The sequence below is a fragment of the Puma concolor genome, chromosome A1 (assembly GCF_028749965.1).
Source record: "Puma concolor isolate L17-30 chromosome A1, mPumCon1.1.hap2, whole genome shotgun sequence".
Classification (NCBI taxonomy): Eukaryota; Metazoa; Chordata; class Mammalia; order Carnivora; family Felidae; genus Puma; species Puma concolor.
Genome location: NC_141667.1, coordinates 169,016,891 through 169,040,133, shown reverse-complemented (window position 1 = coordinate 169,040,133; position 23,243 = coordinate 169,016,891). Strand labels below are relative to the sequence as shown.

Below are 23,243 nucleotides of genomic sequence, written 5' to 3'. Positions count from 1 at the left end.
GATCATCATGTAGTATTTCTATTTTGAATGATCCATTTTGTCTTTAGTCTATTTTTCTCATGGGTGTGCATTATTGGTAATTTATATATGAGCTCATATGTATGGTCATTTTTTTTGAGAGAGATAGAGAGAGCATGCGCTTGGGGGAGGAGCAGAGAGAGAAAGGTAGAAAGAGAAATCCCAAGCAGGCTCCACACTGCCACCACAGAGCCCAACACAGGACTCAAACCCACAAACCATGAGATCATGACCTGAACTGAAACCAAGAGTCAGACGCTTAACCAACTGAGCCACCCAGGTGCCCCATACAGTTATTTTTTATTATGTTTTATTTGTGCAAATATTTTGTCTCTGTTTATTGTTTATATGTCAGTCTTATGTTATTGTTGTTTTAAATATTGTTTATGGTAAAACTTGTCAGTTTTTTAGCGTTTCTGGTTTGTTGTCATGTTTTGGATAGTCTTTCCCACCCGAGGGTTATGAAAACTCCCACCTATATTCCTGTCCAGGATTTTATGTGTTAAATTTCTACATTTAAATGTTGAATACGTTGGGAATTTATTTAGTTGCAATGAATGAGTTAAGTAAAGGGTCTGATCTTTTTGCAACATAGCTCACTGGTTGTAGGAGACTTGTTTGGTAAATAATCCATGATGCCCAAGAAAATATATAGCATATTAACTTATAACATTATGAATCGTTACAAAGTAGTAACATACAAAACCTTGACCTGGGTGCAAAAATAGAATAATTCCAGGATCCCAAGAGCTCCCACCCACCCTTCCTCAATTACTACCAACACCCTCCTCTGCAAAGATGACCATTATTCTCACTTTTAAGGTGTTCTTGCCTTTCTTTAAAAAAATATTTTAGAGAGAGTTGGGGAGAGGAGCAGAGGGAGAGAGAGAGAAACAGAGAGACAGAGAGACAGAGAATCTTAAGCAAGCTCCACGTGGAGCCTGACATGGGGCTTGATCCCAGGACCCTGGGATCATGACTTGAGCTGAAATCAAGAATCAGACACTCAACTGACTGAGCCCCCCAGGAGACCCTCTATGCCTTTCTTTAAAGTTTGCCTCCTAAATATATATCCCCAAACACTATGAAGTTTAGTGTTGTGTTGTGAAATATTTCAAACAATAAATGTCATTTCGCGGCTGACTTCTTGCACTCTACATTATGTGTTGAAGATTCAAGCATGATGTGGCAAGTAGCAGTGTCTCCTTCACTCTAATTGTACAGTGATCCCCTTAGGAATATAACTGACACTTATATATTCTGTCACTGATGGATATTTGAGTCTCCTTTGAGACTATTAGGAATAGTGTTGCTATGATTGTTCTGGAACATCTCCTGGTACAAATGAGTATAATTTTCTCCAGTGAATATGACCAAGAATTGAGTTGCTGGTTCATAGATTATGCATATTGACTTTACTAGATAATGCTAAGCAGTATTCCAGAATATTCTGCCAATTTATAACTGTACCAGCAGTAAAAATATGCCCTGTGTTTCCACGCCATTTTCAAAACTTGTTACAGTCAGTTCTTAAATGTTTACTCATGTGGTTGGTTTGGGATAGAATTTCAATATGGTTTTACTTTGCATTTCCCATATGATTTAGAAGGGAGTATCTTTTCAAATGTCTACAGATCGTACGAATTTTCTATTAAAACAAATATTAAAAATGTTGCCCATTCAGTTTTGTAATTATAATAGTAAATTTTGTCAATAATACTCAAAACAAGTGTGTAATATTTGGAAATATCATTCTCCAACACTGTTATTTGGAGTTAATGCCTTGTGAAATGAAATAGGATATAGAAGGATAGCAGAAATTACAGACTTACATATCCCTTGTTTAGAATTATACTCCCATATCTGATTAGGTGCTTCACACAGAACAGATCCTTCATATTTGCTGAATTTCAGATGTGAAACAGTTTGGAATCTGTCAGTTTGGAATAAGTGCATGAGGGTTTTAAATTTTTTTTTTATTTTTTTTTTTAATTTTTTTTTCAACGTTTTTATTTATTTTTGGGACAGAGAGAGACAGAGCATGAACGGGGGAGGGGCAGAGAGAGAGGGAGACACAGAATCGGAAACAGGCTCCAGGCTCCGAGCCATCAGCCCAGAGCCTGACGCGGGGCTCGAACTCACGGACCGCGAGATCGTGACCTGGCTGAAGTCGGACGCTTAACCGACTGCGCCACCCAGGCGCCCCGAGGGTTTTAAATTTTAACATGGTACTTACAGAAAAGTATACTCCAAGGCCAACATATGCACGTGTTTAGCTCTCTTAGTGAGTGTAAGAAAACTTAAAGATGATATTAAAGTGAGGTGTATTTTATTTCTTAAAATGACTAGTTGTGCATAGCAGTATGAACTGCATTTTGTCAGTCTTGGAGTGTTTCTTTATTGCATGGAAGTGTCAAATTAGAAATGTTTAAGTAAAATCTTTTTAAATCAGAACTTCTAGATACCTGCATTAGGTCATTACTCTATGCTAATGTATAAGCCTTAAAATACAGTACATAAGGATTGCCATACCATGTATCATTGGACTGACTTTTTGTGTGCTCTTAAAGGTTATCTGCTTTTTTAAAATGTAATAGGAATGGACAGACTCAGTGTAAAGTTCACGTAAGTTTTGGTTGGATGATATTGATGATGTTGGCTGAATTAGTTTCTTCTCAGATGGTTATTTCTGTCCTTTCCATCTGTTCTTGAATTATCTTTTCAAAAATTACTCGGCTTATTTGTATTTCTTTGAGTGTATCTTTCTTTAGATTCTCATCCCAATTTGTTATACAAAATGGCACTTATTAGTGCTAGACGTACAAACTTCCACTATCCTTCATTCTTACTTATGTGAATACTGGTAGTCATTGGAGAAGCTACATTTATATCTCCACAACACTAAAACAGCCATTGAAATAATAATATCATTTAGCAAATAAAGGAAGGAGATTGGATTCAGTCTCTTATTGAAAAAGTGAAAGACAATAAACCTGTCAGTGTTTCCTACTCCATCAACAGAGAACTTTGCTGGCTGCCAATAGGTTATTAATCTCACTGTCAGCCTGGACCACAGAGAGTTCAGTATTTGTGGTCGATTCAAGCATACGCTTATCTAGTATAAAGTTTACATGCAGTGATCCCTAGTAAGGGATGTGTACACCCCTAGTAAGGGGTGTGTACAAATTACTGTGGGATCAGAGAGAAAGAACAACTCATTGAGGTAACCCAACAGGGATGGAGAGGAAAGTTTCATAGAGGAGAGGAGATCTGAGTTGGCTGTTGAACATTGGATTGGAAGGTATAGAGAAAGTGGTAGAGTGCACAACAGAGAGAATAAGTGGAGCAAAAATCAGTCTCTGAACATGAGTGTACTGTGAACACTGGATGTGTACTGGGAAAGGTGAGTTGGACCAGGGGTGGAGAGCTCTGTTGAGGAATTTGATCTCTGCCCTGAAGGTCCCGTGGGACCATTAATTGAAAAAAGGTTACATAATCATAGACATGTTTTAAGAAAGTGGATCTGGGGCGCCTGGGTGGCTCAGTAGGTTGATCCTTGATTTGGGCTCAGGTCATGATCTCATGATCCATGAGATCAAGTCCCACATCGGGCTCCACACTGACAGCATGGAGCCTACTTGGGAATCTCTCTCTCCCTCTCTCTTTGCCCCTTCCCTGCTCATACTCTTTCTTCCATTCCCTTGCTCTTGCTCTCTCTCACAATAAACAAATGAACTTAAAAAAAAAAAGTGGATCTTATGAAATTTCAAACTGGAAGGAGAAGAATAGTTTATTAAAAGAAAAAAGGAATCAAATATATCAAATATATATATATATATATATTTGATATATATATTTGATATATATATATCAAATATATAAGATTTGGTGACAGATCAAATGATGGTGACCTTCTCCTGATAACAGGATACAGGAAGAGAAGTAGGTTTGTGAATAAAGGTGATGGGCTTGCTGTGGGACATATTTCATTGATGTAACTGTGGGAAGCACAAATGAAGTTTTTCTGGCCAATTGGAAAGGCATATTTATTCTGGAGGAGACATTCTAAATTTAAGTTCTATCATTAAAGCTCATGTGTTGTGGGAATATTAGTAAACTATTTACATGCAGTGATTGTTTAGTGCATCTGTTCAATAAGTATCGATTCAAACATCATAAGGACACACAAGAAGGCAGTTGATTCTGCTGTATTTGTGAAGGTACATGAGTAGCAGGGTGCAAGTATCGTGGATTTGGTGACATTGGATATTGAAAGATGAGCAGAAATTTAACTGGCAAGTATATGTCTTGGTTGGGACTGGACTGAAGCTGTGAACTAAGACAGCAAAATAAGGCACTTTAATATGTGGACTGTATGAACAACTGACTCTTCATTAATTTTCTGTAATAAATTAGCCTGTCTTGATTTATGATGTTTTGCCTTTCCATATGAAGTTTCTATAGCCTATGAACTGTATTACAGCTGTAGCTATAAAGTAAGTCAGCTAACAGTTGGCTTAATATAGCTTTTTAAAACCCCAACAGATTCATGACCCAAAAAAAAACCCAAAAAACAAAAAAACACACCAAGAAATGCAGAGTGGCTAATTATTCTCCAATATTTGAAAAAGGATACCTGAATTATAATCTGCTAGGGAAAAAATGAACCTAGGGCTGAGTATGAACACTTTTCAGTGTAACTTTATAGAAGAAATACAAGACAGAAACTGTCCATAATGAAATAAATGAAACGTTGATATCCGAATCCATATGCCAGCATTTCTATCATCCTTTCCAGAGAGGCACAGAAGCCAATAATGCATATCCGGGAAACTTCCAGAATGCCTTAAAATGTTAATAAATTATCACCACAAATACATATGCCCTCAAACTTAAAAATTGATGTTGATGTGATAACTGGACTGCATTCCCTCTCAGGAATAATGTGGTGGAAGGTTCCCATATCTGTCCATGCAGGACTAGTTAACAGTATGTGGTTGTGCTGCTGATGGTTCTGTGGTTAGTCTCTTTGTCTCCACAGTCAAAAAAATGGAATTTTTTGTCATTCACACACACACCCACACACACATACACACACACACACACACACACACACACCCATGATGAGGGCAGATGTGTTTATGTACACCAGAAGGTAACTGGGGCTCAGGAAATCTGGGTTCCGGTACCAACCTTGCTAATGTCTACTTTGCTGGCCTTACATAAATCATTTAGCCTCTGCTTGCATGGGCTTCCTCATCTATTAAGTACACTGCAGAAAGTCATGGATCCTCTTGACACTTTATAAAAAAATAAATGAGTGCTGGTGTATTTTTCCAAGGAGAGATCTGGGGTCTACCAGTTAAGAGTTCTTGTCTGTGGACAACAGGAACCAACCTCATTAAGTAGGATGGAAAAGGATTTTATTAGAAGGGTTTAGGTGCAGAGTGCAAGCTTGGACTACCAGTTCATGCAACAGCCCAGGGAATCAAGGCCCTGCCAAGAACTAGCCCCTGCTGCCATCACTTTGGAACTGGGTGCCGAGTTCCTCCACTTGTGGACACTCATTTCTGTGCTGTTGCTCTTGCAAACTCTGCCACAGACCCTGTGCCTTTTCTTCCACCCTCAAGAACCAAAGCCCTGGCCAAGACTGTCTGGTGTGTCCCTCTTCTGTCCACCAGTGCGTAGGAAGAGGGAGTATCCCTGGGGAAGGGGAAGAGCTCTGCCTCCTGCTGAACCTGGACCCATCTCTAAGTAGGAAGAGAGACAGGTTGAAGGGCAGCCAGAACAACACTATCTCTTGCAATATCTTCCACCAGATTCTCAAAGGGACAGTGACCCCCACCTCTGCTGCCAGAAAAGATTATGAATCACTGCATTAGATTATCTTTAATTACAGCTCTGAAATTATATGATTCGAAATACTAATTTTCCTTTCTTCCATCATCTACCAACTCAGAATTTCTTTAACAAGATACAAACGCAGCAACAGAATGACTAACAACATTGCAGGGTCAGCCCCGAAGCATCTTATGATCATTTCAGTGGGTGTGTAATTATGATGGTTGGGCTAATGACAGAGAGGAACAGATGTCTTGGAGTAGTCACCCAGCTGAATTTCTGCCAAACCAGCACCGATTCCTCAGACAAAGGGAAATTTTCTTTCTCGTATAGCCTCCCGGTGCTGCGTTGAGTATATTAAAATGCAGTCTGGCTTCATGGCTAAGTGCGCAAATTTTAAGGTTAATAAGAATTGATATAAATTTTGAATCTCTTCCTTATGAGCTGGTTCACCGGGGAAGGGAACTTGGCGTCAGTACGTGTCTGTTTCCTGTTTAGTAAAATGATAGTAATAATGCTGGTCAGTGTGTGGTATGGTGAAAACAAAATGATGGAATTCAAAGAATTGCAGTGTTTGACACGTAGTTACAGCTCAATAAATAATGATGAAAGCCATAACGATAGTAGTTAAGGAATTCCCAAACTTTGAATCCAACTCATTGCAAAGACCGCTTATACTTTAACATTTCAAGTCAAGAATAATACTGGTATTAAGGTCGTGCACTTTGATACGTGGTCCCTGTTAAAATGAGTTCTATGAATTACAAAATTGATGCCCAATTGTCAAAAAACATCACCTCGAAATGTACCTATGAACATCGTTTGCTTATGTGGCCGATAGAGCCCCAGTAACAATACATAAAATATTTTTTTTAAATGACAACGTTATCCTAAGTTATGTCAAAATATGTATGATTTGGTATCATCAGACTAAGTGGAAGATGAAACGCCCAGAGGGTTTAATAAGACGAATTCTCATTCGTCTTGAAAACCGAACGAAACAAAAGCGTCACTCCAGCTCCCGGCCTCCTTGGCACTTGGTCTTGGTCTTGCCCGAGGCGGGTAAGAAAATTATCTGTGGAACTATTTCCAGGCGCAGCAGGAACAGGCTTCATGGTGTGTTAGTTGTTTGTATCCTTTGGAAGCCTGGCCGATTCCGTGACCCTCCTAACAAGTGTGCCCTCCCTGTGCGTTTTGCAGGTAAATGCGAATGTGGCAAGTGCACCTGCTACCCTCCGGGAGACCCCAGGGTGTACGGCAAGACGTGTGAATGCGACGGCCGCCGCTGTGAAGGCCTGGACGGCACGGTCTGTGGGGGTAAGCGTTTCTCACAGCTTCGCGGCCAGCTTTGCCTGCCTTTCTTACCCTACTTCTTCTTCTTCTTCTTTTTTTTTTTTTAACAAAAGGAAACTCTGTTAAAAAAGAAGATAACCTGAAGGCAATATACAAGTAGACCTAAAAGCATTACACAATTTGATTTGTAATGATCTTTATTTTCTTGGACTCTTGACTTAGGGATATGTGAAAATACGCAGCCCGCTGGTCACAAAAGGTCGTTGAGATTATGCTAAATCTTGTGAAGATAGTGACAGGTTTTGCTGCACCTGCTCAGTTAGAAATGACGTTTCTTGCTCTGCCAATAAAAACTGGTAGGGGAAGCATGTATTACCTGCAAACTTGGGGGTAAAATCACACTCTACTTACAAAAGCACAGAAGATAGACATTCCATTTCCATGATGGCTGGGAGACCCAACAGGAGCTCACCAAAGGTAATAATCTTCAGAGCAAGGGGGACCCAGGGAGAGGCCAGGCAACAGAGGGAGTGCAGCACAAATGAGGTCCTTGAGGGCGAACGTGACAGTGTCTACCCAAGCTTCATGCAGCCAAGGGGATGGGGCCAACCCTCAATGTCCTGTTTCAGTCTTGCAAAACTTCATGTTGTAGAGATGATGCCTGCAGACTGCAGCTCCGTGCAGGTGTCCAGAACCAGCAGATAATGATTGTAATGTGATTGGGTGCTATTATCAGGGAAAAACCAAAATGCACAGACAGCTCACTGAAGGCGGGGACGCCATCTACCTGGCATCCCTGTGTGTCTTTCTCTCTGTTCTCTCGCTGACCAACTATAACACACTGGCGATTTGAACAAACATCCTTTGTTCTTTCCTTTCTCTGTGAGCCAAGGGAAGAGGCCCTTGCACAGCCCCAAGAGATTGCTCCTGCTTTCTGCAATTCACAGATGCGACAGGGAGTGAGGTTAGAGGTGTCAGTGTCCCAAAACTACAAAGTGGCAGAACCCAGGATGTGGGCTCTGACGTTCAGTTCACAGATCTTTCCGATACCACAGTTTTCCCCAGGGTGACATCAAACTGTTTGGACTTTTTGGCAATATTATTTTTAGTTTAGATTTTTTTTTCTTCATTGGTATCAGTTACCAGAAATATCTAAATTGATTATAGTCTTTTTATTTTTCTGGTAAGTGCTCTATGTTTACTAACTCATTTAATTATTTTTTTAAGAATCTTTATTTATTTTTGAGAGAGAGGGAGACAGGATTCCAACCAGGCTCTGAACTGTCAGAGAAGGGCCCGACATGGGGCTTGGAACTCATGAACTGTGAGGTCATGACCTGAACCGAAATCGGGAGTTGGACACTTAACCGATTGAGCCACCCAAGTGCTCCCTAACTCATGTAGTTCTTACAATGGTATCTAAAGCCCCTACAAAGAACCACATACACATCTTTGCTCTTATTATTAGCATTGTCATTATCTCTGACATGGAGCGTCTATCTCACATGGGTCTCCCTGCCCATCTGCCTCAGTAACTTGGTTGAAATGGTTGATATTGTAGAAACCTATTACATCTACATACCCATAAATTATAGGCCCCCTCCCCCCAGTGCATCTCTCTCTACAACTTTGGGGAGGAAATCAAAGATGGCAACAAATCTGTATAACTCCCTGCTAGATGAAATCAAACATGTGTTAGGTAAGTGAGAGAACATCTCACAAAGTAATTTTTTACACTAATACTTGACTCTGCTTGTCTATACTCTCTGTATTTTGTCCATCTACCCAGAGTTATCTGTACCCCCGGGAAAACTGATTTTCACTAGCTAAACTAGTAAAACACCAATGTATAAACCAGGATACCAGTTACTTGACATCCAACGAGAAATATAATTATGCTGGAGACTAGAACACTTTGTAGGGGAACTCTGTGGGAAGATTCAGAGATAAGGATTTGAATGCAAGGGATGTATTGAAAAGGTGAAGGATACATTGTAGGAGAGTGGGTAAAGGAAGGCAGTCAGTTACGATGGTGTTATCAATCCACGGCAGTCAACTGTAGCTTCATCCAAGGACAGGAGATGAACCTCTGGGAGCCCAAATGAAGCACACAACTCTGATTTTTCCATCAGTCATTGGTCGAGGACTGCTTCTAGGAGCCATGAGCTCGCCTGCCACATCCAGCATGCCTCAAAGGTACACGCATGATCTCAGAGCAGTCTTCTCTAGCTAGAGACACCCTTGGGGCCGAGAACCCTAGGTGGCACCGGGTGGAAATCCCCAGAACAGTAAGGATGATATTGGTGGGCCCAGCTGCGGCTGCCAAAATATATCTGCCAAAGGAACAGACCACTCATGCCGGGTGGCCTGAGTGTTTTCTCTGGATAGTGCAGTAGACAAACCAGCACAGTCTTATTCTTCAATACTGGTTAGATTCTGCCAACCATCCGATCCAGCCTTTCTTGATACAGGATGTAACGCAGTAGATTAGACAATAGCTGTAGACATGCTAACACCCCTTATCTTCCTGCTATAGCCTTGGTTACAACTTGGAAGATCCTTACTCACACAGTGAGAAATTAATTCTTAGGTGGTTGATCTCACCGAATAGAGATGGTATCATGGAACTTAATTATCAGAGGACAAAGGCATTTTTGAGTTTGGACAGAACTTTGCTGCTGCTCCCGTGTGCTCAAAAGAAGAGCACAGCCCAGCCAGCAGCAGGCACGTAGCAGCCAGATATGCATAGTATCTTTGATCACTATAATCTATAATTGGATGCATCGTCTCAGTGCTTTTTTCTTAAATTGTAAAAACCAGATCTAAAAAAAATCACCTATGCATTTAATTTCATATTTTAAATCTTATTAAAGACACTTTATTGACCAAAGATTTCCAACTACCTTTCAAGTATGTAAAGGAAAATAATTCTTGGACATTTTCCTTGAAAATATTGTATGTTATTCATAATTTCACTTTCATAGGTGAATAATGTCCTTGAGAGATTTAGGGTTGGGTAATACTGGTATTTTAAAATATTGTCTTTAGGTAACAATGACTTGTTTTTCCTTCCTTCTTCTGCTTCATCAAAGCTCCTTGAGCTGACCAGCCCAGGTGACAGTGTGGGACATTAAATTCTGCCACCATTTCTTCACTAGGACTTCTGCATGCATCTTTATACATACAAGTCAGTGTGTTTTCTGCTTTTCTTGTCATTTACTTGAGTCTTTACTCTGGATGGTCAACTCTATTGTTCGGAGAGGGATAGTTCCAGGACGGAGAGGGAGAGATTTCCCCATCAATGGCCTACTCATGTTTATCCTAAGTAACATACAGCTAGAAAAGCTACATATAACTCACAGCCCACACACACACACTCTGTTTAGTATTCCCCAACAAGGCACTGTCTGGTCTTCTCATTCATGGTAGCTATAGTCTATCAAGTTTCCGTAAACACTGAATTAGCAAATACTGAATCATTGCTCCTAAGAAAAATACGGGGCCAACTTCCTGCCTCTGGTCAGAGGATTTTTCATCAACAGATCAATACATACCGTTGTATTATGTTTATTTCTGTTTAAAGACCTTGTATAATGCATACTTGATTTGTTAATATGGAACTCATGGCCAACAGCCCTATGACTCACGTCTGAGTGGAGATTATGTGACAGGTGTTTTCTCCATAAGGCACATTACAGCCTTTTTGCCCTTAGGTACACGAGGCATTTCAGCACTATACTTAGGGGCCATCTCAAACATCAAAATTATCAACAAAAAGCATGAAAATGTGAAAAGCATAGCCCTAAATACACTGCAGAAAGGACACTTCTTTACAGTGTAAGAGTTAACACAAGAGGCAGAGCGTGATCTTCTTTGGCCTTAGCTGAGAACGTGAACCATTCTGCCTGTGTGTTCAAATGACCTGGAAAACTTTAATGAGTATTGATTTCAGGGATACAAATACATTTCAGTGAGTAAGCAAATTCTCAAATGCAGAATTTTCAAATAATGAGAATCAGCTGTAATTCATGTTCTCACTGGGAATATTACCTCCCACCGCAGCTTTGCGCGTGGGCTCAAAGTGGGATTTCTTTAGGACAGCTAATAAAGGTACTGTGATTTTAATTCTTTTATTTTCAGAGCACTGCTTTAGGGAAGGAATTACTTGAGCCTTGGTTATCATAGTCTTGAATTTCATCTCTGTCTCTGCTCTTCTCTGGAAAGAAAATACAAGAGACAAGACATTAATTGACATGTTTGAACCTATGGTAACTTTGGTACTGAAGTATACAGCATACTAAACCAGTTGATGAGGCGATCACAAGTTCCTGTGTTTTTCATGCAAATGCAAATGTACTTGAATATTAAGAAATATAAATGGCAATACGGTGAAGCAGTCAAGACTACAGATGGGAGCATTTTTTCCCCAGCCCTGGCTCTGCCACTTACAAACAATATTACTTGAGACGGTTTACATAACCTCTACTTCTCACCTATAAAGTGATCATCATAATATACCTCTTTTGTAGAGTTACGATAAGATTAGTAGAGTTAATGCAGATAAAGTAGCCAGCATATAAGTGTATATATGTATGGCATACACTTACATATGCACACATCATGTATTATTATTACTGGTATTAGATACATATAAAGAGAATGGCACACATAACAAACTCAGGCAGAAGTTTCTGCTGTGGACTACAGTTAACCCTAAGGGATGTGTAACAGGGCTCCATGTTTGCTTATTAATGCCTTTTGTAAGAACAGTTTATTATTCAGAACTGTGACTTTCTGGTGTTCCGTTTTAGACAGAATGAATGTTTTCTCCTGTTTACTTTTTGCATAAAGCCGTCTTTCTCCTCACACTTGACACTGAGCTACCAAATCAAAGTGGCCGCCATATTTTTAGTGGCTCTCACTCAGCAGTGCAGCTTCTGTGGGGGAACTTCTCATAGATTTTCCCAAGCATGGAAGAGCATAATTAACGAGACACTGGCCATTGGGGTTCCTCGGGTCACAGTATGCATTACCAAAGTTTCTGTATTTCTCAGTCTATCTAAAAATATCCATTATCCTAGTGAAACCCCTCTTATCATGTATATAGCACATCACAGTAATTGAGTCAGCAAATACTCATTGCTTATTCCCTGTAAAGCCCTGCTCTGCCCTTCAAACCCACACATGCCCTTAAATAATTTTATCTCCTTGATACCATTCCCTCTGGCCTCTAAACTTATAGCATTCCTCTTGGTTCAGTGTTAAACCCATGTAAACTTGGTCTATCCTCAACGATTCCACATAACTGACTCTCCCTAAGGTTATGATAAGTCCTAGTCACGCACATCCTTGGTGATTTTCAGTTCTCCCAGCATGTGACCAAGTTTAAACACAGAGTTGTGGGTACTCTAAAGCCCCTATGAAATGGTCTCCCCTCTGAGCCTTGGAGACCCCTGTCCTACCCATTTCTTCTCCCACTTCTCTTATAACCACTTTATTTCTTTCCCTTGTTCTTCTCCCAGAGCCTACCAATAAATCTTATATTTCCCTTGAAATGGCTCCTGGATGTCTTTCTACTTGCTGTGTGTTGCCCTTGAGCGATCTCAGCATCTCCCACGTTCCTGTTCAGGACAGTCTCTCCAGGTGATTTCTTAGCTCCATTCTCCTCAGCTTCAGACTCTTCTTTTCAAATTCTAATTAAATGTTTTCATATGGAAATTCTTCCAACCTCTGCCTGGTTGAAGCTGAAGTTATCATTTATTTCTTCATTAAATCATCAAATATTTATTGAGCCTCCACTATTTGCCAGCACTGGAGATTCGGTGGTGAGTCTGCTGGGGCTTACAATTAAATTTGAAGGGCAGACATTGACAAAGGAATGACAATGAATTGGGTCCTGCTGAAAGGAGAGCCATGGGTTCAGTGGGAATATACATAATCGGGGGGTGTAACATAGACTCTAATGCCTCCATATCTGGGTAACACTATATGGTGCACAGTATGTGCTTCACATGTATTAATCAGCTGAATGTGACAACCACCATACTTATAATAGGCTGCATACAACTTAGCCAGGTGCTGGCGGCAGATGTGACACAAACAGTCACAGAGAACAGCACATGCGGGCATCTGTGGATAAAGCGAGAGTGACGTATTCCAGGAACATTTGAGAACCAGACAGAAACCCTGGGTAGTTGGAGATTGGAATGCAAAGGTGGGAAGGGGGCGACATGTTTTGAAAACCATATTAATGATTTGAGGCTTCCGTGAAAGGATGATAGGAAGCCATCGAAGAGGTTTAAACAAGGCAGTAACATGACTCCTTCAGTGAAAAAGTACCTCTAGCTGCGGGGTGAAGTGTGGATCACTGGGAGGAGTTTGTTCGCAAAAGCTGGTGGGTGTAGATGTTTCTGAGAGGAGACCTGGAGAGAGGTGAAGGCGGTTCAGCCAGGCAGGGGACAGTACAGATGGAAAAACTTGCTAGTACTGGCGACAGTATTAGATGTGGACAGCAGGCTGCCGAAACCCTTACTTTGCTACAAGAGACGCTGACCCTCAAGCTCCTGTCTTGGGTTCCCTGGAAACAGATGAAAATGGTGTGTGCCAGGGTTACCAGAAAACACTTCTCATGGCAATAGTGAGCTACGATTAATAAATTTCAACCAATTTGGGAGGGATTATGACTCAACTATGAATGTCTGATGGGGATGTCGTGCCTTCGTGGGATTTCTGGGAGCTTATGCCCAAGGAATCATTAGGAGAGGTTTTGGCTCCTCTGGGACATAAGGCTTCCTCTAAGTCAGGGAAGCTTCAGCACCTGTGCAGTATGGATCTCGTCTCTGGGCGTCTGGGCTGTGTTATCCGAAGAGAAGGAAATCCCCACACCACTATATTGAGCTGTCACCCTCATGAATTGCTCAAGGACTGGCATGGAGAGGAAAGCCTGGTACCGTCCTGCTGCCAGGATGGGGTTCCTGACCTGTTTCCTTCCCGGGAGATTGGTGCTGAGTGTCAGCCAAATGCTTAGACGGACCTCCACTGCCCCAGGAGTCTGAGCAGCATTTACAGAAACCCATGATTAAAGGATGTGAGTGAGAGCGGGGTAGGTTCAAGGATGAATCCCAAGTATGAATCCCAAGTTTCTGATTCGAGTAATTGGGTGGGGGGAAGGAGACAACACTTTTGTGGCACCAATTGTCTCCATCTGGTTTTAAAACAATGATTTCTTCATGGAGGTCCATGGAGATGGAGAAATTTGGATGTGTTATGACTTTGTCCCTTTTACCTGACATCATATTCCTTATCTTTGCTTCTTCTGGAACAACTCCTCATCATTTTTCTATTCTTCCATCAGTCTTCCAAATTATTTCCTTTAGAGAACCTTTCTGAAATTATTCTAGACTTCCTCCATACTGCAATACCTTCATTATTATAACATCGTGACATGTCATTGTAAGTGTGCTTATGTGTCTTTTCTTCAAATGTGTACACTTCCCATGGGTGTAATGAAAGTCTCTCTCTCTCTCTCTCTCTCTCTGTCTCTGTCTCTAATTATTGTACCCTCAAGCTTAGGATTAACATCTCAAAAAGTTTTTTTTTCTTTGAATAAATTAGAAATTAAGAGAACCACAAATAAGGGAGGGAGCAGGGAGAGGGAGAGAGAGAAAGACAGAGAGAGAGACAGAGAGATCTCAGTTTGAAATCAGAGAATTCTTCAAGTTGGAATGCACATCTGACTGGGGCCTTGAACAGCAAATATTTAGATGTATGAAGCTTGGGTGTGAAGAACACTTTGGGTCTGGGAAAGCTAAGTGAAGGCACAGAGATGGAAAAATATTTGACATGTGGAAGAAATATACTGTTTAATTTTCTTACATCAGAACTCTTTCTCTGCTGCTCTTTAATCCATCCTTGGGATGGATTTTTTTCAAACTACTCATTTATCATTTATGGTATAAATTACTTCACTTTGTTTATTTTATTTTGCTCATCTTTAGATGTTAAGACATTATTAAATATTTCACTTTGCTTTTTTTATTTTTCAACCTTTAAAAAAGACTAAAATATAAAGGACAAAATAAAAATCACTCATAAATCCATCCTTCGAAAATGATATCTGGGAATCTTTTGTTGTATTTCTACATTTTTTTGGAGGAATAGAACTTTTTAAAAAAATCTTGGTTTATGAATCTTCTGTGGGTATTTTGATATTTTGTCTGGAGAAAGTCCACAATCTATGGTGTGTGTGCATGCACTCAGCTGCATTTTTTCAAGGAAAATTTAAGTGAAAGAGGTCACTATTTTCTTGGAAGCTAAGTGAGCAGTGCCACACAGCAAGCTGAATGTGAACTTCATACTCGACTGACCAGGAATTGGATTCTGGCTCCATTTCCTACTAGTTGTAGTAACTTGGACAGGTTATTTGGTCTCTCTGTCTTGGTACACTCATGTGTATGGTAAGGATTATAATGCCCACCTATTGGCTTTATGATGAGAAGGGGACATAAAGAATGAAACGTGACTGGTATTACATGCCAGGAAGGCATCAATGCACGCCCTGGGTACTAGGTGGAGAGTGAAAGATTGAAACGTCCATCTTCAGAACAGGAGAAAACAATATGTCTGTCTTGGCTATCGTAAAGCATTAGCTACGGAGGTTTTGGAAGGAAGTTGGCATCATATGAATCAGCAGTCCTGTGCCTCAGAGGAGTGAAGGCTATGTGTTCAAAGCTTTAACTTCCCCATGCTGTGGCAGCCAGTGGTTGACAAATATTACTACCATGAGTACGTGAAACTCCTTAACATCATCCCTCTGGTGTGGCTTCAGAGGAGAATGAAGCAGAATCACTAATTCAGGTCATTTTCTCAGTGCACTACCAGACACAGACAGGGTCTTTCACGGGGAGGAATGAACTAGAACCCTGTGCAGCCAGTGTGTGGCCAGAGAGCAAAGCAGGGACTGCCTGAGTATTTTAGCAAACAAGGAATAAGTAAAATCAAACACATCCGTAAACCTACCTAATCAGCATGCACCTGAGAAATAATAACTAACACTGTTTATCCCCTCCTAACAATAACGCTGGAGATGATTAAACCAGTTCTGGTAGGCTGGGGTAAATTAGCAATTGTACCTGAAGGTGAATGTAAGTAATTACATAATTTTAAGCGGTTCCGTTTTGATTACACCAAAATCACGACCTGAAAATGACTGGCAAGCAGAAAATCAGTATGAAGTAAGACCATTCTTCATTTAACTAAATTATTGGTTAGTCATGTTCAATGATCATAGGCCACATGTGGACCTTCTCAAAACATCTTTATTAACAATAAAAATTGTGTGTGATCTGTAAATGCATGGATTTTTTTTTAATCAAATAAGTCACTACTGAAAACAAAAACAAAAATGCTGAGTCCAGGGTGATAGTCCCTAAGTATTGCTCACTTTTTAGTGGATTATGATTTTAGGATTTCATAAACAAAATATAGCCACGCGTTGGCTCAGGTGTGTCTAATTGTCTTAGCCGAGCATAAGCTTAATCAGAGACCTCCCTCCTGTCCTCCATTTACCCAGGATGAGAATAAGAAATGGACTGCTTATTGCTTTCCTTCTTTGCTCTGTGCTCCTGGAATAAATGCTGCCCATGAGTCCAGTTGAAGAACAAGAAGGGGTAATGAAGAGCCACCTCTTAATTACACAATCAGTTCACATTTCTCCTGGGAGTTGTTTAGTTCCGAGCTGCAAATTAGAGAGCATACCGCCGAGAATATGAACGTGGCGACCCCCAGGCGCTGCTGGGTTGCTCACATTGTTAAAGGCCTCCACCCACTGACTCAAGCCAAGCCTTTCGTAGCTAGGGTCGCAGTGCGATTGCCTCCAGTTTGCATCTTAAGTTACTGCAGAGATAGATAAGGAGGTGACTACCCAAAAGCCATCAATGTCCCACACACCTTCTGTATTCACTTCTGCCCTTCCAGTGTGACTTTTATTGTCATTCTCAGAGAAAGCCTCCGGTGTGTCTATCAACTAGGGAAAGAAAAAGGGGAGAGAGAAAAGGGCAAAGAGCAAAGGACACATACATGCTGGCTGTGTCCCATCTGGTTTTCTTTGGAGGACAGCAGCTATCCTAGAAACTAGGAAGAGATTTTCTCTTGTATCTCACTTATTAGAGGTAGGTCCTAGGTCAAAAGGAGCCTGGGTAATCAAACATTTTCAGATGGGCATATTATCACCTCCCTGAAAAAAAAATGAGTGTCCTCTTAATATTAACAAGGGGAAAAGAATATGGGGCAGGCAATATGTAGTATTTGATGCAAAGAGATCCACTCCTGGGTCCATTTCCTAATTGAGAAACATCCTTGCCGTGGTTTAAGGAAATGTATCTCAGAGCCAATGAATTTCACTGAGAACGGTCTTTGTCTAGAGCAGCACTGTCCGATAGAATTTTCAAAGCTAATGGGAATGTTCTGTATCTGTGTCATTCAACACAGGAGCCACTGGCCACATGTGGCTACCAAGCACTTGAAATGTGACTTATGCACCTGTGAAACTGAATTTTAAATTTTACTTTAATAAACTCAGTCATGTGTGACTAGTGACTACTATACTGGGCGACACAGGTCTAGAGCATCCTTGGTGAGAGAAGGGAAGAGAATAGGAAGAAGAAGCAAGGATGAGGATACCAGCTGCAAGGAGGTAAGCATCTGGGAGAGGTGAATGGCTCTCAAAGTGAAAGTCCAATGGAAAATTACTCACCTATGTGAAGACTTGAGAAGTCAAGTGGAGGCCAATTTAGTGTACTTCATATGGTTTATTAGGCTGGATCTTTCTAAGGTTCATTCTAGAATGACCCACAATACATTTATTATACGAAGATACCTTACCACTATCGATTCTGCTACCCGGCAGGCATGTTCTTACTGAAAGGTATGCACGATACTCCAGTACATCTGCCACCGCTAGGTGTTTCATTCACAGGCCTAAGCAACAGCGTGGTACAGTTGGTCCGGCAAAATCTGACTGAAACTACTATTACGGTCTTTTTTTTTTTAACTCTCAGTTTTCAGGAACATTGCACTCAGTAGGCCTCCTTTATGGAATACTTTCCTTTGTCAGTTTATAAAATCATCTCGTTTTCCTCCTTCTTTCCTAGATGTTCCTACTTGTCTGACTTCACCTCCTCTACCCTAGCCCTAAATATGGGAGTTTCCCAAGATTTATTTCTTCCTAGATGGGTTCATGAACTTTCAGAGCTTTAAGTGCCATCTACGTTTGGCAGGTCCAGAATGTATAAGCTTAGCCCTAACCTGTCCTCTGAGTACCAGATTGGCGCCATCTGATTACTTGACCTCTCTACATGGTTGTCTTCAGAGTATCTCAGACACACAAGATTCAAAACAGAACGGATTTTCTGCTCCCAACCTCTCCGTCCTGCAGTTTCCATTTCTAACAAATAGCATCATTGTTTATAATATTTCTCTAGCTAGAAAACTAGTTCTTTTTTTCTCACCTGCCACGTCCAATCCAATAGACACCTGCCACCGAAGTGAATCTCTGTCTACCTCTCTCCATTAGTACTGACACCACCTCTGTCACCTTTCACTTGGACCACTGCAACATCCTCTCGCTTTCCCCACACTCCGTGCCTCCCAACACACCTTAATCTCTCCCACACAGCTGTCAAATTGAATTTGCAGATCGTGAGTTATATCATATCACTCTCTCGCACAGCATCCTTCTATGATTTCTCATCCCTCTTAGAATTGAAACTTTTTACCAAGAACAAATAATTTCCTATGCTCTCATTCCTGAACATTTCTCCAGCTTTGCTATTTATTCCATTTTTTCTTACTCAATTTTCTTTGAACACGTTGACCTTTTTTTCACTGCCTATAACATGCCAAGCTCTTTCTTATTCCAAGAACTTTCCATTAGCTTTCCTAGAACATTAGCTTTCCTCTCTGGCTTTGTGTCATCCCTTGGGTGTCACAGAGCTCTTCTCTGACTACTCCAGTTAACAGTGTTCTCACTATTGAATACAGTAGTGTCCTTTTTAGTTGTCCCATAGCTCCAATGCATTTGTTTGTTGGTCCTTGTTTTCTACCCTTGTGGACTATAGGAACCATGAGAGTGGAGCTAGTATGATGCCTGGTACCCAGTAGTTTCTTGAATGGATGCCTATGTTATTAAAGCTTATTAAAAATTTTTTTATTGAAAGGTTTTTAAAATTTTTAAGTAAAGAGAAACCATGTAAATGGCAAAGCAAAACATTTGAATACCAATGCATTCTGACCATTGTCTGGGCTAGATGCCAACTTAATTTTGCAGAAGGATGTGATGAATGGGCTAATAAATGAAAAACAATCTCCTATTTCCTTGAATATAAATTTTACATCAAATTACTTGCTGTGAGGAGCCATTTAGTTATTCTCAGTGATATCCTAAGTTAAAGGGAAAATGGCTTTCTCTGCAATAGGGATTAAATGATTCCAATTATGTCCAATTGATGGTAATTCCTACTAGCCCAGGGACAGTAAGAAACAAGAGCATTTGGAAAGTCCATAGCTTGATGTCCGTGGTCCACAGAAGCTCTTTCTCAATTTTTTGTATCCCAGGTTATCTGCCTCCAAAGATGGACAATTTTTTTGAACATCTTAAATAGATCTCACTTTAAGCGGACTTTTGTTTTATTGGTGAAGTCAAGATATAATCAATTTAGTAACTATTTTTTGTGTATGTAGCCCCTAAGGGGCACCAATTCTCTAACTTCACTCCACCCTACTGAACACAAAAGTAGAACAGCCATCCAAAAACTGTCCATTGTCCTTCAGTGGCCTATAATCATGTCCTGGATTCAGTTTATAGTTCTAAGTTGGGATTTGGGGGTGGAGGTGAGGGAATGGGAAGGAGATTAAAAAAAAAAAACAAATTATTTCAGTCTAGAAGGTCTTTTTGTTGGTTGGTTGGTTGGTTGGTTTGTTTTTTGAGGATCCACTATGTCTAAGGCAGTGTGCTTGGACTCTGAAGGATTGCAGTGATGAATCAGAAGTGATTCCTATTCTCAAGGAATTCACAGTCAAGTAATGAGTTTATTTGATACATAACTGGGTATCGCAAAGTGGAAGACACTGTTCCACAATAGAAGCGAAAAATAAAGTAGTATAGAAAGTCAGAGGAGAAGATGAACTTTACCTGGTGACATTAGAAAAATCTTCACAAAGGTGTAGTCACCTTCCCTGAGCTTTGAAATTTATCAGGAGCAGGCTGTGTCAGGTGGGAAGAATGGATTCCCATCTCGACAAATGCAAGAAGTCAGAAAAGCCCGGGAAATGTACAGGGACAATGAGCAGACCAGTTCAAATGGTGAAGTGCATGAAAGGGGAGAAGAGGAGAGAGAGAGTGAGGTTGGAAAAGTTGCGTGTGTTTCAGGAACCTCGAACATAAGCAAGACTAAAGTAGGTGACCTTCATCCCACAAGCATTAGGAAGCTGCATGGGGCTGGTTCTCAAGGCTGTATGTGAGTAGAGTCGTGCTGTGGGGAGCGGGGAGCACAAATGTTGGAGAGTGACCTGATAGAAGGTACTCTCAAAGGTTGATGATGGTGACATGGTGGACATTTTGGAAGGTAGTTTCAACAGGTTCTGGCAACTCTTTAGAAGAGGGGAGTAAGAGAGATTCAAATGTGATTCAAAACGTTTCGAACTGGGTAACTGGAAGCAGGGTTGTGCCACTGAAAGAAATAGGCAAAACAGAAGAGCAGGTGTGGGAAAGAAAATTCCATATGCAAGTCTAGAAGTGTCAGTTTGGATACTAGTGGAATACAGAGTAAGAATCACGGGAGTGGCCTTTAGGAGGAATTTAGAGGCTGGAGATATAGCCCAGTAATTATCGCAGTTATCTGACAGCCTGTGATTTATGACTTTTTCAAAAGAGAGATCAGAGAGAGAGAAAAGAAGGTTAAGAATAGACAGTGGGGTGCCTGGGTGGCTCGGTTAAGCATCCGACTCTTGGTTTTGGCTCCAGTCGTGATCTCACAATTCGTCAGTTCAAGCCCCATGTCGGGCTCTACACAGGTGGCGTGGAGCCTGCTTGGGATACTGTCTCCCTCTTTCTCTGCCCTCCTCCACTCACTTTGTCTCTGTGTCTCAAAAAGTAAATAAATGAAAATAAAAATTTAATTTAATTTAATTTAATAAAATTAAAATAAATAGACAATCAGGGAACACCCACATCAATGGGATTAGGGGAAAAAATGTGGGAAAATGGGCAAAAGAGAAGTGTTGGGAGGAGAAGGGGCGTCCAATGTCATGAAAACCACTCTAGGAGAGACTTTTTAAGAAGAAAGTGCCCATGAATGCCAAGTGTATACCTTAAACTGTGTAGCAGTTCAAACTGTCATCACTGCCATGCTTGATTTGGTATGCCCTGGTACCTAGCAAAATGCTCTGTTCATAATCAGTACAATTTTGCCAGACAGATAGTTTTTTGGTGGTTCTGTTTGGAGATCTGGCTGTAAGGTGCTGTGCATATAGGTAAAAGAATAAAGCATTGGTTGGAAATAAGAAATTAAAAGGGGACGATGTGACAGTGTAATGGGGGTGTTGGCGGCCATTAGACAGACTTCTATGCCGGTGTATGACTGTCATAAATACGGTGTTGTATACACAGCCAAAGACAAACATCCCCAGAACTGGGAGCCAATGACAAAAACAAGTGGAAAAAAATTCCCAGACAGGAGTCAAAGCCTCAGGCTGTTTTTAACATCTGTACCATAAATCTACTTACACTAACATCTGTTCTTCTTAGTAAGGGGAGAGGTACACAAAGTAATATGATGGCCATAAGCCATTCCCCTGGAAGTTAACCTTTTGTTTTTTATTAGTAAACAATAGGAGAGCAGTCAATAAATGCAGCAAGCGATGGTGACGTGACCAGCCTTGCAAACTGGTCTGGACATCCCTGGTGTGTACAATTAGGAAACGCACCGAGACGTCGTACTGACAAAAATGCAAATGAGGAAGCATTTGGTACCAAGAAAGGTTGATGAAACTCCATTTTAAATTGTCTCAAGGTTTCTTTCTTTCTTGGTCCATTTCCTATGCTGCATTCAAATGTAGTATGTTAATCCGGAACTCCATTGTGGAGTTCTTTTCAACAATGACATGCCAAATTGAGTCTGTATAAAGGAAAGCACGTTGGCTTGACAGGAAATGAGGTCCTATGGTTTGCATATTTCTTAAAAACTGTGATTCAGCTGGATATTTACCCACCTCCCCCTCTCGCCGCCCCTCCCCCACCCCACGATTGCTTCGCAGGCCACGGCACGTGTTCCTGTGGTCGCTGCGTGTGTGACAGAGGCTGGTTCGGGACGCTCTGCCAGCACCCGCGGAAGTGTAACATGACGGAGGAACAAAGCAAGAGTTTGTGTGAATCAGCAGATGGCATATTGTGCTCGGGGAAGGGTGAGTATCTCCTGCCGGAGCTTGGACTGGGTCCCTGTTCTGACACATGGTCTGTACAGCGGCACGTACAACCTTTTACACGCCTGCGTTTTGCAGGAATGAAAACCACTCTTGCTTGTACCAGACTTCAGACTTGAAAGGTAACCGCAGGAAGTTTGGGATCTAAGAAAATGAAACGCGTGGGAAGGTTTTCCTGCAAAAAGGGCCTCAGCCGCTTGTATATATCCTCATTGCTGAGTGACACAGAACTAATAATTGCATAAAGAAGAAAAGGCAACAAGATACAATGAGCAATGAATGGAGTGAAAAAAAGGCAAAAGGGTAATTGTTGAGTTCACCTGCGAAGTAGCACAGCCCAGAACTCTGAAAAGGGATCACAAGTATCTGAACTGCCAACAAGCACGACTTTGGGAACTTCAGAAGCTAGATTAGGTAGATGGGTGTGTGGAGGAGGGGACACTTGAGGGTGGGAGAAAGACAAAAAGAGAAATAAATATTTTGTTTCATGAAAAAAAGGAAAAGAAGCGTATATGTATCCCCAAATTCTGGTGTCATTTTCTTTGGCCTAAAAATCATTAATATTCCAACCAAACATGTATGTGTGTGTGTGTGTGTGTGTGTGTATACATATA

General features: G+C 40.9%; 1 protein-coding gene across 1 annotated transcript in view; it reads left to right on the top strand.

The window, feature by feature from the left end:
* Positions 1-23,243, top strand: part of ITGBL1 (integrin subunit beta like 1) — a 210,265-nt gene that overhangs the window by 176,083 nt on the left and 10,939 nt on the right. Inside the window, exons 8-9 of the mRNA XM_025924365.2 lie at positions 7,060-7,176; positions 22,465-22,611. Of these exons, the coding sequence (XP_025780150.1) occupies positions 7,060-7,176; positions 22,465-22,611 (264 nt within the window). The remainder of the gene's footprint in view (positions 1-7,059; positions 7,177-22,464; positions 22,612-23,243) is intronic.